Source organism: Martes martes, assembly GCF_963455335.1.
Source record: "Martes martes genome assembly, chromosome: 2".
Taxonomy (NCBI): Eukaryota; Metazoa; Chordata; class Mammalia; order Carnivora; family Mustelidae; genus Martes; species Martes martes.
In genome coordinates this window covers 183,216,944-183,232,271 of record NC_137889.1, presented here as the reverse complement: position 1 = coordinate 183,232,271, position 15,328 = coordinate 183,216,944, and the positions used below count along the sequence as shown (strand labels likewise).

Sequence of the window (15,328 nt, the reverse complement as noted above, 5' to 3'; positions counted from 1 at the left end):
TAAAGCCAGTTAGAGGGGTGCTTGGGTGGCTCAGTGGGTTAAAGCCTCCGCCTTTGGCTGAGGTCATGATCCCAGGATCCTGGGATCAAGCCCCGCATTGGGCACTCTGCTCAGCAGGGAGCCTGCTTCCTCCTCTCTCTCTCTTTGCCTACTTGTGATCTCTGTCTGTCAAATAAATAAAATAAAATCTTTTTTTAAAAAAATAAAGCCAGTTAGATCTCCAAATTTATTTGGTTCAATTTTGTTAACAGGTCCTCCATGAATTCGATTCATCAAGCGTGTGTGACTTTATACTACTGTATTTGCAAGACCCTATGTGTAGAAAGTAAATGGTGAGCAGAGCACAATTTTTATCTCGTGGGTCAGTTTCCTTATAATAATTCCTTCACTCCGTACCTAGAATGAGTATTAGTCTTCAACATCTAGTTAGGGAGCACTTAAAGGCGAGGCAGCCAATTAGGCATTGAGCTCAATCAGTGAACAAAGCAGGTAGCGCCTCTGCCCTAAAGGAACTTGGATTTGAGAAGATGATTGTGCTGTCTGTATTGAAGAGAATAGTAAAGAAATAGGAGTGATGGTTTCCTCCCTTCGTGAATTAACAATTCAGGCTTTACTTACTCACTTTTCACTTTTTGAAAATCATTGTTCTGTAAGTACTTACATGTGGTAGATGGATACTTGTAAACAATATAGCGTTTAAAAAAATGTATTTATTTATGTATTTATTTATTTGACCCTGGGGGCGCGGAGGAGAGCAAGCACAAGCAGGGAGGACGGAAGTCAGGGGAGAAGCAGGCTCCCTGCTCAGCAAGGAGACTGATGTGGGGCTCAATCCCAGGACCTGGGATCATGACCTGACCTGAAGACAGCCACTCAACCAACTGAACCACCCAGGCACCCCAACAAAGCGGTCTTGATGCGAGTCAGAAAGCTTGTGGTCTAAGTAGGGAAGAGAAGACACCAAGAAATAAAAAAACAAATATATTTCAAATTATAGTGCCATGAAGAGAAGAGTAGGCTCTTCTCAGAGAATTAGAGGACAATGTAATTTTCCTTCAACTTCCCTTCAATTTCTTTTTTTATTTTTAATTTCTTAATTTCTTCTCCACTACCTTTCTTCTAGCCAACTAGGCAAATATTTAACTTCTAGAAAGACCCACCATCTTGCATAGACAAGTGAAATTAATTGAGATGCTGATCTCAGAGAAGCTGCTTTCTTAAGCTTGTTGGACAAGCAATTTGCTCATAGATGGATGGTTGTTTTGTCTTGCTTGCTGTATTCCCCACTGCCTCTTAGTACATGCTTTCCCCATCTTTTTCATATTTTCCTCCCATCTTTCCATCTACCTCACTGCCTTTTGACTGCTCCCCCATCCTCTTGAAAATACGGATTAGTCCAAAACGCACCCTGTACTGTACTCACTTGGGAATTTAGGTGAGTGAACATTATGGCATAGCACCACCACATTTAGCAAACTGAGAACTCTTAAAACCATGGCATTCATGGTCAGCTGTCTCCCCAGGAAGAAAAGCACGAGTAATCCTGATCTGTTCAGACATATCCATGGTATAACTCTACACAGTAAAGCTTAGTATTTCAAACTGTGGCCTTTAGAGCGTCAGCACTGATGTTACTTAGGATCTTGTCGGAGATGCAGAAGCTTGTTATGATGAGCACTGAGTTGTTAGATGTAAGCGATGAATTACTGAATTCTACTCTTGAAACCAGGATTACACTATATGTTAACGAATTAGAATTTAAATAAAAATTTGAAGAAAAAAAAAACAAAATGCAGACTCTTGGTCCATACAAATCCTGTTGAATCAAAATCTGCATTTCAGCAAGATCCCCATTTGTTTCATATCTACATTGAAGTTTGAAAAGCACAGATGCAGAGGATTCCAAAGCAGATGAACTATGAGGATTCATAATCGTACTTCTTTGACACCAGTCTATCACATATTCAACCCAGTATAGCTATTTTTACTTTCTCAGTACTTTTTACCCTACGGTTATTCTTTAAATGATCATTTTCAGCATTTTGTTTAGAAGTTCAGTGTTCCCTTCCAGTAAATGGTAGTATAGATCTTTAGGGTCCAGAAAACTGGCTGGTGGGAGTCATCCATTGTTTTTGCCTGCTAGTGGGGACATTAATGTCTGGTCTTTCGATGTGATATATATTTATATCTGTATCATTCCTGTTTTCCTAAAAAAAAAAGAAAGGCCAGCACTTGGAGAGAGAGTTCAGCATCATGTGGAATTATCAGCTCTGTTAATACTTGGCTTGGACCTCGATCAAGTCACTGGATTTCTTTTGGTTCCAGATTGTTACCTATAAATGTTCAGGTTTTATTGTATATCAATAAAGATGCACACAGACAGATCTGATTTAAAGTTTTTAAGTTAAATGTTGAACTGATAGAAAATAAGATTTATAATGAATATGTAAGGGATAAATAATCATGATACAATAAAATCCATGTGCCCACTGCCTAGTTTATTATAATATGCCTTTAAATTCCTATGTGTACCTGGGAGCACCTGGGTGACTCAGTTGGTTAAGTGTCTGCCTTTGGCTCAGGTCATGATCCCAGGGGTCTGGGACTGAGCCCCACATCGGGCTCCCTCCTCAGCAGGGAGCCTGCTTCTCCTTCTGCCCTGCTGCTCTCCCTGCTCGTGCTCCCTCCCTCTCAAATAAATAAAATACTCAAAAAAAAAAAAAATCCCACGTGTACCTGTCAGATACCAATACTTTCCTTCCTGTCCCTTAATCACCTCTCCAAAATTTGACATCATTCCCTTGCTTTTCTTCAGTTTTACCATATTTGTGACTCTAAACAGCATAGTGTTTAATTCTGAAGGTTTTTGAATTTTATAATAATAGAATCATATTGTATGCATTCTTCTGTGACTTTTTTTCATCCGCCATTATTTTCCTGGTACTTATCCACACTGTTGTGTGTAGCTAAAATTCACTCATTTTCACTACCATTTTCCTTCTAAAAATTTTTTTTCTTTTTTGTTTTTTTTTAAACTTAAATTCAATTAATTAACATAAAACGTATTATTGGTTTCAGAGGTAGAGGTCAGTGATTCATCAGTCTCATGTAATACCCAGTACTCATTACATCATGTACGCTCCTTCATGTCCATCACCCAGTGACCCCATCCCCCCACCTCCTTCCCACCCAGCGACCCTCAGTTTGTTTCCTATGATTAAGAGTCTCTTATGGTTTGTCTCCCTTTCTGGTTTCATCTCATTTTATTTTTTTCTCTTTTCAAAGTTTTTTAAAGATTTATTTATTTGAGAGAGAGTGAGCACATGACTGGGGGGAGAGGCAGAGGGAGAGAATCTCAAGCAGACTGCCCACTGAGTGCAGAGCCCAATGTGGGGCTCAATATCACAACCCTGAGATCATGACTTGAGTCAAAATCAAGAGCTGGACGTTTACTTGACTGAACCACCCAGGAACCCTAAGAAGTTCTTTTAACATTTGTTTTAAGGCAAGTTTGCTGGCAACAAATTCCCTCAGTTTTTGCTCATCTGAGAAACTATCTCTCCTTCACTTTTGAAGGATAATTTCACAGGGTATAGAATTCTAGGTGGGGGGGGGGTTCTCTCAATACTTTAAATATCCCACTCCACTCTCTTCTTGCTTTCCTGGTTTCTGAGAAGTTGAATGTAATTCTCATCCTTGTTCCTCTAGAAGTGAAGTCTTTTTTTCACTCTGGCTTCTTTCAGGATTTAAAAAAAAATCTTTTATTGTCTGAGGCTTGAAAATGGTTATGTGTAGGTGTAGCTTTTTGGGCATTCATTCTGCTTGTTGTTTTTGGAACAGCTTCCTGGATTTGTGGTTTGGTGTTGGACACAAACTCAGGGAATTTCTCAAGCATTATTTTTTTCAAATATTTCTTCTGTTCATTTCTCTTCTCCTTTTGGTATTCCCATTACATACATATTATACTTTTTGTAGTTGTCCCTGTCCTTATTTTTTTTCCCCCCTTCTAGTCTTTGTTCTTTTCACTTTCTGGTTTTGGAGGTTTCTTTGAGATATCCTCACGCTCAGAGATTCCTTCCTCAGCAGTGTCCAATCTACTAATAAGCTCATCAAGGGCTTTCTTCATTTATATTCCAGTGCTTTGATCACTATGATTTCCCAGGGTTTTAAGGAATTTGTCCCTGCTTATGTTGCCCATCTGTTCTCGCATGTGCTCTACTTTATCTATTAGACCAGTTACCATACTAATTATAGTTATTTTAAACTGCTGCTCTGATAATTCCAAAAACCCTGTCATATCTGGGTCTTGTTCTGAAGCTTGTCTCTTTAAATTTTTTTTTTGACCTTTAATATGTCTTGTAATTTTTCCCTTGATAGCCAGATAGCTAAGTAAAAGGAGCTGCTGTATATAGGCCATTAATAATGTGAAGGTGGGGTGTTGGTGGGGGAGAGGAACTGCTATACAGCCCTATGAGTAGGTCTTTTAGTGAGCCTGTACTTCCAGGGCACAACTTTACCTGTGCTTTTCAGTCATCCTTCCCCCTTTATGTGGGAAAAGATCACATAGAATGGACTGAAGTTGGGTATTTCTCTTCCTCCATGTGTAAGGCTAGAGCCAGCTGGAGCTGGGGACTTCCCTTCTCCCAGGTCATTTAAGCTCTGGTTAAGTAGTTTCTCCTGAGAACACAATTTGTCAGGGGGAGAATACTCTGCCGTATTTCAAAATGGATCCTTTCTTTGTCCTTCTGCCAGAAGCACAAGAGGATTTTTCTCTGATGTTCACTGGTAGAACTACAGGAGGTAAAACTCACTAATATTTGAGGGACTCCCAATGACCGGGAGTTATTTCTCAGACTTAACCCACACTCAGCCTCTAGGAATTTGTCAATTACAGTCCAGTTTTCCCTACCTGGACATTGGTTCCTGTGGATGTTTCAGCTTGTGGGTTTCTGGCCCCATAAGTCTGATTCTGTCTTCTCCTGTTGGATCTCTCCAATTGTGGCAGTGGTTTGCCCTGCGACCTCACTTCTCTTACAAATCTAAGAAGAGTTAATTTTTCAGTTTGTTCAGCTTTTCCCTTGTTAGAAAAGAGAGGTGACTTCCAAGTTTCTTTTGCACAGGACTGGAAATTGGAAATCTGTACCAAATCTTTACATGTGAGAATAACTGATATTTCTGTTATGTGTTCTTATCTGGATGCATGAAATGATCCTCCACTTATTTAGGTCTTCTTTAATATCTTTCAAGTTTTTATAATTTTCTTCCTAAAGGTCTTTCACATCTTGTATTATTAGCTCAGGCTGCCATAATAAAATACCATAGATTGAATGGGCTAACAGAAATTTATTTTCTCAGTTTTGGAGGCTGTAAATCCAAGATCAGGGTGCCAACATGGTTGGATTCTAGAGCTCTCTTTCTGGCCTTGAAATGGCGGCCTTTTTTGCTGTGTCCTCACATGGCAAACAAAGATCTCCAGTGTCTTCTTTTATGGGTACCAGTTCTGCTGGATCATGGCTCTATCCTTATGGCCTCATTTAACCTTAGTCACCCCCTTAAAGGTCTTATCTCTAATACAGTCACACTGTTGGGGGGGGGTTGGTGGTTAGGGGTTCAACAAATGAAATTTGAGAAGGCGTAAGTCAATATATAGTACAATGTTTTGTTAGATTTAGTCCTATATACTAAATACTTCTGATGCTGTTATATACAGTTCCATTTTTCTTATTATACTTTTAAGTGTTTTGTGGTAAATGAACATGTAATTAATTTCTGTATATTGATTTTTTTTAAGAATTTGCTTTTATAAAAATAGCATATAACAGACCTAAGAATATCAAACTTTAACTTTTCTGAAAACAACTTTTTTGAAAATTCTTTATTTCAGATTCATTGCCACATGAGTCACATAATTCTCAAAATCTAAATTTATAACTGATCATCACAAGATTCCTTATCCATATACACATTAGTTAGAAGGGAAAAAAATTCTGTACAATATTTTAGTAGTTACATGATTTGTAGGCAAGAGTGAATTAGTGAAAACTGAAGAACTCCTAATGCCTTAAACACAGGATAACCTTGTCAAATACAAGAAAGTAGGCAATAAAAGATTTTCTGCTCAGTCACAGAAAAATGCTAAAGGCATTTTATGATTAGAGAAATGTTTTAAGTTAGTACACAACTTATTGGGCAGATAAAACTGCTACATAAATTGGTACTTCCGCTCTTGAATATTTGTAGTATGGTATTACCCATTTATCTGACATTTAATAATACATAAAGTTCCAAGTCTGGGTTCTCAAAACAGTTACTTGATAATTTTGAATAATGTCTGGTGTACTCAGAGTGCTTTTTTCATTTATCTTTTTCTTCTTTCAGAAGGTTTAAAAATTTTAAACATTTAAATGATACATTTTTTGGAGTGGTACCTTTTCTACCACAATGGATTAAATAAACTTGTCAAAAGTATGGTTTTGTCACTTTCTGGGCCACTTAATTTGGTGTTCATCCTTTCACGTGTCTCTGTTATTACATAGGGCCAAGTGACCACTGCAGCAGGTAGCTCTCATGTTATTAGTTACACAGATAAGGAAAGCTGTATATAAGCATTCCTCCTACTCAATCTGTTGACTTAAAGCAACGGGGCTCCCTAGCACCTAAATCTTTGCTTTTTTTTCATATGTGTGTGTGTGTATGTATGTATACACACATATACATGTGTAGGTATGTATACACACATATACATATGTATATATACACACACACAAAACAGTAGACACTCCTTTCATTTATCTCTTCTTTTTTAGTGGGACTGTGCAATGCTGGAACAATAATCTAGAATGTCCTGAATAGTGAATTCCATTGTAACACCAGATCCAGGATAACAGCGAGCTATCAAACCTTCAAAGTGCTTGTATTGGCGTATAAATTCATCTTGCATAGAGTGCCACACCACCTATTATAAAAATGAAAATAAAAGTCATTAAATTATGAATGGAAATATATAATCAAGTATGTAGAAATAATATCAAGATATATTCTAAGATTTTAGTAGAGGGTAATGGTTAAGGACACGCATCTTTGCTCCTTCGACTTACAAGACATGTGACCTGGAGTATGTTACATTACTGCTCTGGGCCTCAAGTTCCTCATCTGTAAACCAGGGTAGTAACAATAATACCTTCCTCATAAGTTTCTTGTGAGGACTAAATGAGTGCATGTATGTAAGGTGCTTACCAGTGTTTGACATGGTTAAGCACTCATTACATTTTAGCTATTATTATTTCTACTACGATATCCAATAGAGATGTGTATATGCACAATTATTCGTGGAACTAAGACTAGTAATTAAATGAAATGCAACAGTTAATGCTTACATTTCATTCTAGATGGAAGTTTAAACATTTATCTAAAATGGATGATACAAAACATTGCTTGATGCCATGAAGGATACCAAGATGAGATAGAAGGATTATATTTATGATTCAGCAGTGGAAACTACTATGTAGATAACTATCAAGGCAGAACCTGATATATACATCGACACATTAGCTAATACGAACAGGTGACATTTATCGAGGCTTACTCTGTATCAGCACAGTACAAAGTGCTTTATATATGTATTATCCTACTTAAGTCTCATGACTACCTGGTGAGGGTCGGTGCTATGACCATCATTACTATCCAACAGATGAGGGAATATGTTTTCCAGGAATTTTCCTTGTAAACCTTTCATCTCATAAATCCTGCATCCTGTCACCTTAAGTCTACCTACCGAATAGTATTACACTTTTTGCTTTACATCTTTTAGCTTATGGTATTTCTTCTACCTGCCACTCCTCTCACTTTATCCACATCTCTCTGACTTTCAGAGGCCAACACAAATGCAACAGCCCTCAAAAAGGCTTTGATGATATTGAAGTCAGAATTATTCTCACTTATCTCTGGGCCTTCCAGTGTGGTTTATAGAGAAAAATGGCCCCATTTGGGGTTTAAATCTGGCTCTACCACCCATCAGCTGCGGGGTCTTGGTCATGTTACTCCACCTTTCTAAGCTTGGATTTTCTCATCTATAAATGGCAATAATAGTAGTGTCCGCTATATGAGAGAGGTATTATTTCTACTTTTCAAATAAGAAAATTGTGGCTCAGAGATGTTAAGTGACTTGCCCAAAGTCATGCAGCTTAATCTGGAGCCACATTATGAACCTGTTTCTAACGCTGGCTCCCATGCTCAGAATCACTCCACTGTACTATATACTCTACTCAATTTAGTTATTCCTCTCAAATCTCAAAAAACAAACAGCCTAAAAAAACCCCTGCCCCAACCCCAAACAAAAGAAAAACAACTCATGCCTCAAAACGATAAAGTAGAAATATAAAGTAAACAGGAATAGCCATATAAACACATAATAAATATTATTCCTTTCTTCCTCATAACTCATTGATCTGGTCTGTACTTTATGACACTTCATGGAAATGTCCTCCTGCACTAGAATTAGACAATCTGTAGCCTTTCCAGAGGACTCGTTTGGAGAAAAGCAATATATTTTAAGATGTGCAATCTAGGATGGTTAACAGAAGGAAGCATACCTGAAGTAAGTTTTCCTCTTCACATAAATGTTTATCAACCTTCTTGTAGAGGTTATCTAGACCTTTTTTCACTTCCTTTCCAGGATACTCTTTAATGACTTTACGAAGTTCTTGTTTGTTAAATGCAAGTTGATAGCTTACTTCCTCCTCTCTTATACCCTGTGCTACTCGGGCTTCAACGCCTTCAAAGAAATGCTTCAAGGAAATGAAAAAAGAAGATGTGGAATACATATACAATGGAATATTATGCAGCCATCAAAAAGCAAAATCTTGCCATTTGCAACAATGTGGATGAAGCTAGAGTATTACGCTAAGTGAAATAAGTCAGAGAGACAAACACCATATGACTTCATTCCTGGAATTTAAGAAACAAAACAAATGAACAGAGGGGGCAAAAAGAGAGGCAAACCATAAGAGACTCTTTTTTTTTTTTTTGAAGATTTTATTTATTTATTTGACAGAGAGTAAGCGAGCGTGCAAGTGAGAGAGCGTGTACACACGAGCAGTGGCAGCAGAGGGACAGTGAGAAGCAGGCTCCCCGACAAGCAGGGACATACTGATGTGCAGCTTGATCCCAGGTGCTGGGATCCTGACCTGAGCCGAAGGCAGACTTTTTTTTTTCCCCCTCAAAGGAGATGCTTAACCCACTGAGCCACCCAGGTGCCCCATCATAAGACTCTTAACTACAGAGAATATACTGAGGGTTGCTGGATGGGAGGTGGGTGAGGGGATGGGCTAAAGGGGTGCTGAGTATTAAGGGAGGGCAGTTGCTGTGATGAACACTGGGTATTGTATGTAAGTAATGCATCATTAAACTCTATATCTGAAACTAATATTACACCATATGTTAACTGGAATTTAAATAAAAACTTGAAACTACGAAAAAAAAGCCAAAATAAATAAAAACAAAAATATGAAAAAAAAGAAATAATGGCTAAGCACTGCTTTTATTATCACTTAAAAAGCCCTACTTAGAAAACAGTTTATTAACTGTATAAAACTCAGAAAATACATAAAAGTATGAAGGATAGGGCGCCTGGGTGGCTCAGTGGGTTAAAGCCTCTGCCTTCGGCTCAGGTCATGATCTCAGGGTCCTGGGATCGAGTCCCGCATCAGTCTCTCTGCTCAGCGGGGAGCCTGCTTCCCCCCTCTCTCTGCCTGACTCTCTGCCTATTTGTGATCTCTCTCTCTGTCAAATAAATAAATAAAATCTTTAAAAAAAAAGTATGAAGGATAAAATAACAATTATTCCATTACTCAGAGATAACCAGTGTTAACATTTTAGATTTCCTTCCAGTCTTTTTTTTTAAAAGATTCTATATTTTTATTTTTTAAATTTTAATTATTTATTTTTTATTTAAAAGATTTTATTTATTTGACTTTTTTTTTTTAAAGTTGGCAGAATCTACTCAGATTAAAAGAAATTTATTTTAAACACAATTGTTGGGGCACCTGGGTGGCTCAGTGGGTTAAAGTCGTAAGTATCTTTCATACATAACTATTTACCCACATTACTGACTACTTTTCAGCACAAATTTCTATGACTATAATCCCTAAGTTGAGGAGTATAATTTTATATAATTTTAAGTATACTGAAGACTCTTAATTACATAAATTGCTTTCCAGGGAAGTTCAAACAATTTATATTTCTGGCAACAGTACATGAGACTGCTATTTACCATATTATCACAATTAAAAAAAAACCACTGCATTTTGATGAATGAAAAACACTTGTTTCTTTATTTCACAATTCTTTGGCTATAAATGAAGTTAACCTGCTTCCATGTATTTCATAGTATATTCAGAACCCTTGCCCATTTATACCTTGGGATTTTAGTGGTTGTCTTATTGATTTAAAAAAGGTATCTTTTTTTTTAATTAAAAAAAATTTTTTTTTAAGATTTTATTTATTTATTTGACAGACAGAGATCACAAGTAGGCAGAGAGGCAGGCAGAGAGAGAGGAGGAAGCAGGCTCCCTGCTGAGCAGAGAGCCCGATGCGGGGCTCAATCCCAGGAACCTGGGATCATGACCCGAGCCAAAGGCAGACGCTTTAACCCACTGAGCCACCCAGGTTCCCCCTAAAAAAGGTATCTTATATTTTATATTACTAACTATGGATTATTACAAATATTCATCTCAGGTTGTCTCTGAAATATATATGTTTTTTATTTATTTTTATTTTTATTTTTTTTAAAGATTTTATTTATTTATTTGACAGACAGAGATCACAAGTAGGCAGAGATGCAGGCAGAGAGAGAGAGGAGGAAGCAGGCTCCCTGCCGAGCAGAGAGCCCGAAGTGGGGCTCGATCCCAGGACCCTGAGATCATGACCTGAGCCGAAGGCAGAGGCTTAACCCACTGAGCCACCCAGGCGCCCCTGTTTTTTATTTTTTTATATTTGTTTTTTAAATATGCAATTTTATTGATTGGCAAGTCTGTATTTTATCACTATACAATACTCTTAACACTGAAAAGGCAAATCCCCCTCTCATTACTTTTCTCTAAAATTTTCTTGGCAATTACTATTTGTTTATTCTTCATTAAATTATTATTATTATGTTTTTGCTAATAATTGTTTTGACAAGTCTATTGCTGGTGCTTTTAGATTATTTCTATACAAACTTTTAATTGGTTATTATGACACACAGGAAATAAGTTGTTTTTTATATTTTTATTTTGAATCCTGTTATTTATCATAGATCAGTAATTTCAATGTATTATATACCTGTAATTATAATCTTGACTCTCTTTTTCTTTAAAGAGAGAGAGTATGTGTGCATGTGAGCAGGATGGGGAGGGGCAGAGGGAGAGGGAGAGAGAATCTTAAGTAGGTTCTACTCTCAGTACAGAACCTGATGCAGGCGCTTGAGCTCATGACCCTGAGATCATGACCTGAGTTGAAATCAAGAGTCAGATGAGCCACCAGGTGCCCTGTAAACTCTCCTTCAATATCTTTTATTTATGCTTTAGGTGTTACTGCATTGGTTAGAGCTTCCACAACAATGTTAAATATTAAAGGATCTAGCAATGTTTCTGCTTTAAATTTGATTTCACAGGGAATGTCTCTGATGTTGCAGTTAAGTATCACACAGGATTTAGGTCTGAGACAGACCTTTTACCCTAGAGGGAGGGGCAGAGGGAGAGAATCGTCAAGCAGACTCCCAGTGAGTGTGTCTGATGTGGTGCTTGACTTCACAACCTCACAACCCCTGAGATCGTGACCTGAGCCAAAACCAAGTCAGAGGCTCAGGGGACTGAGCTACCCAGGTGCCCCCAAACCATCCTTTCTTAATTTTAATCAAATATGTTCTGGGGAATGATTCAGTTCAGGAAAGGAAGGGAAAGAAAGAGACAAAGAAAAAAACAATTTTTGGTTTTTCCTTTTATCTTGATAAAAGTTTTTAAAATCTTCATCTGAACTAAGGTTCAGATCAGCCATTTGTGAGGCATGAAATAGGAGAGTCTGGAATAATGGAAAAGCCTAACCTAGGGTTCATTCCCCAGCTTTGCTACTTGCCAGTTGTTGTAACTTCAAGCAAGTTTATTTATTTTCAGTTTCTTCATTTGTAAAATGGGATGATACCACCTTACCCCATGTCACTGTTTACAACAATTAAAAGCAATAATATAGACCATCTAGCAGTATCTTAGTACACTGGAACCTTTGATAACTGGGTCCCTCCTTCCTTATCCTTCCCATCGATGCATGAGCAAATTTAGGATGAATGTCTCGTGTTTTTCATATGTAAACTTATGTACAGAGGTTCAAAATCAGGAAAATAATACTGAATGAAAATATACTTACATTTAGTTTTTCAAGAGGTTGTCCTAAAGAGTAAATGACATAAGACTGAAGGTGATCCGTGTATTTTTGTTTGGCTTCTTTTTTTTCAGCTTCTAGACATGAGATTTTCAAACGAGAAAGTGTTGCAAAAATATGGTGAAAATTTTCCATCATAACTACATCTCTGGGGGTCTTCTGGCTTTCATTTGCTACTTTCTCCACTAAAATAAAAGAAGAAAAAATATAATAACATCCTGACATGAGGATTACCATATTTAGCTATAAAATACTTACATGATTTTATTTCATTTTTAAGTTTAAGAAGTAAGCACATTTCTGGACTTAAGATATTCTGAAGGGTCTCCATATCCACCTAGCCCTAATATAAAAATCACACTAAAATAGTTATAAACAGGGGCGCCTGGGTGGCTCAGTGGGTTAAGCCTCTGCCTTTGGCTCAGCTCATGGTCTTGGGGTCCTGGAATCGAGCTCCGCATCGGGCTCTCTGCTCAGCAGGGAGCCTGTGTCCCCCTCTCTGCCTGCCTCTCTGCCTACTTGTGATCTCTCTCTGTCAAATAAATAAATAAAATCTTTAAATAAAATAAAATAGTTATAAACATATAAATGGAAATGTAGTATATAATAAAGGTAGCTTTTCAAATCAGTGGGGGAAATGATGAATTATTCAGAATGTGGTAGGACAACCAGCTGGTCCTTTCGAATACACCAATAAATCTGGATGCCTATTTCCCATTTTCAGCCAAACAAATTCTAAATTGCTCAAGTACTTAAAAATGTAAAAAGCAAATAAACAAATATAATCACAAGTACTAAGGAAAATAAATCTAATTTAAAAAATAATTTTGGGGCTCCTGAGTGGCTCAGCTAGTTAAGCGTCTGCCTTCAGCTCAGGTCATGATCCCAGAGTCCTGGGATGGAGCCCTGTATCGGGCTCCCTGTCAGCAGGGAGACTGCTTCTCCCTCTGCCTCCAGCTCCCCCTGCCTGTGCTCTCTCTGTCTCTCTCTGTGCCAAATAAATAAAATCTTACAAAAAATAATTTTGTGACTGCATGATTTTTTTATAGATAATCCAAAACTTAGAAATCATAGAAGGAGAGATGGATAAATCTGGGAGGAAATTTCCAAAGCTCTCGCATGGCAAAAGAAAAGATACTGTGAACAAAATCAATTTTAGTCTATTAATTTGACAAAGAATAAAAAAACTGATAATACTTACTAATATTCAGCATTAATGAGATGTGATGAAAACTTTCATCAACAGCCTGGCATATTAAACTCACCTTTCTGTAAGGCAGTCTGGCAAAGGCCTTGAGATATATGCAAACCTTCTGACCTGGTAATTCCATTTTCAGTAATTTACCCCAAGGAAATTATTGGGCAAGAATACAAAAATATATGCAAAAAATTGGAAACAAACTAAATGCCTATTAATGAAGATTTGATAAATAATGATACAAGGAATATTACACATTCATTAAAAATGATTATAGTCATAATATAAATTGACAAGGAGAGGTATTAGAATTATAGAGTAGCAGGTTCCAAAACAGAGTGTAAGGTATGATAAAAACTTTTATATTCAAGAATACACATATACATATATACAATAGGCACATACATATGAAGGAGAAATATTGAAAAGTTTAGAAGAATAAAAATTAAATGTTATCTCTGCCTGATGAAATTACAAATTATTTTTATTTTTTTCTTGATTTTTAAAATCTGATTTTTCATTTTGAGGGGTGTGTAATGAGCATATATTACTTTACAGTCAGACAAAGAAAAGCTACTTTGATTTTAATATATATATTTTTTAAAGTAGGCTCCATACCCAGCACGAAGCCCAACCTGGGGTTTGAACTCATGACCCTGAGATGAAGATCTGAGCTGAGCTGATATCAAGAGTTGGATGCTTAACCAAATGAGCCACCCAGGTGCCCCAAAGCTACTTTTAATTTTAAAAGAAATATCCCTCAAAATGAATGAATGAATGAATGATCAATCATATGAACATTCAATCATGTAATTTATCCACCTTTCCCCTAGGACTGCTTCCACTGAAAATGTTGTATGTGACTGGAAAGATGATTCCACTTCCTGTCAACTGTTTTAGCTTTTAAAGTTCCTGAATATATGCAGTCATATCATTTATTTCAAACTAAATGGCCCATCATACTGCTTCTGTAACCTAACTGTAGTATCTGCCACAGGAAGACCGTAGTTTAGCAATAGTCTACCTTACGTGACAGATAAAAAAACCGAGGCCTAAAGAAGTAAATTGATTTGCTTAATATTATAAAGACATCACTGCCTATCATCTACCAAAGAGTCTCGCTAAAATGCAAATGTAAAATCTCATTTTTAAATTTTTTAAAAGGGGTTTTTTTTGTGATTAAAAAAGGAATTCTAATTTTGCATAGTGATAATCCCATATGAACCCTAAAATAGAAGCGGTTCCTGATGAATATGAATGGGTTTAAGGTACTGCTTCTTATTTTTTCAGATTAAAGAAATATCTACTTTCAAAAACCTTAAATAAGACTATAGAATATGGAAATAATGAACATATCTATCTCCCAACTTGAGTGACCATAAATAGTGAACCAACCAACCAAAAAATTCTTCAGTACATCACAAAGGCTTACCATTAACAAATACTCCTCTGATAAGTTTAGTGTATGCTTTATCTAGATCTCCACGACGCTCAGCATTTTTAAAGATCGATTCTGCAAGTCCAGCAAATTCTTCAAATTCAGCAACAAATGGAAGAATTCCTACTTTACTCTTCTTTGAAATTTTTACTTCTTCCATTTGCCTTATTTGGTTACTCTATAGTTAGGCAGAAAGCAAGAGAGAGAAATAAGCAACTTAGAAACATATAATTGTAAGCGAACGTATATATCACAGAGGAAGGGCACAATTTAGTGTC

At 36.9% G+C, this 15,328-nt stretch overlaps 1 protein-coding gene across 5 annotated transcripts in view; it reads right to left on the bottom strand.

Annotated features, from left to right (window-relative positions):
- Positions 1 to 5,842: 5,842 nt before the first annotated feature.
- Positions 5,843 to 15,328, bottom strand: part of EXOC1 (exocyst complex component 1) — a 67,670-nt gene continuing 58,184 nt past the window's right edge. For 4 of the 5 annotated variants that reach the window (XM_080797496.1, XM_080797497.1, XM_080797498.1 and 1 more), the window contains 4 exons: positions 15,045 to 15,228; positions 12,400 to 12,599; positions 8,592 to 8,786; positions 5,850 to 6,955 (listed from right to left, as the gene is read on the bottom strand). In XM_080797496.1, the coding sequence (XP_080653622.1) occupies positions 6,803 to 6,955; positions 8,592 to 8,786; positions 12,400 to 12,599; positions 15,045 to 15,228 (732 nt within the window). In that variant the 3' untranslated portion in view covers positions 5,850 to 6,802. Of the gene's footprint in view, positions 6,956 to 8,591; positions 8,787 to 12,399; positions 12,600 to 15,044; positions 15,229 to 15,328 lie in introns of all 5 variants that reach the window. The other variant, XM_080797500.1, reaches the window with a different exon arrangement.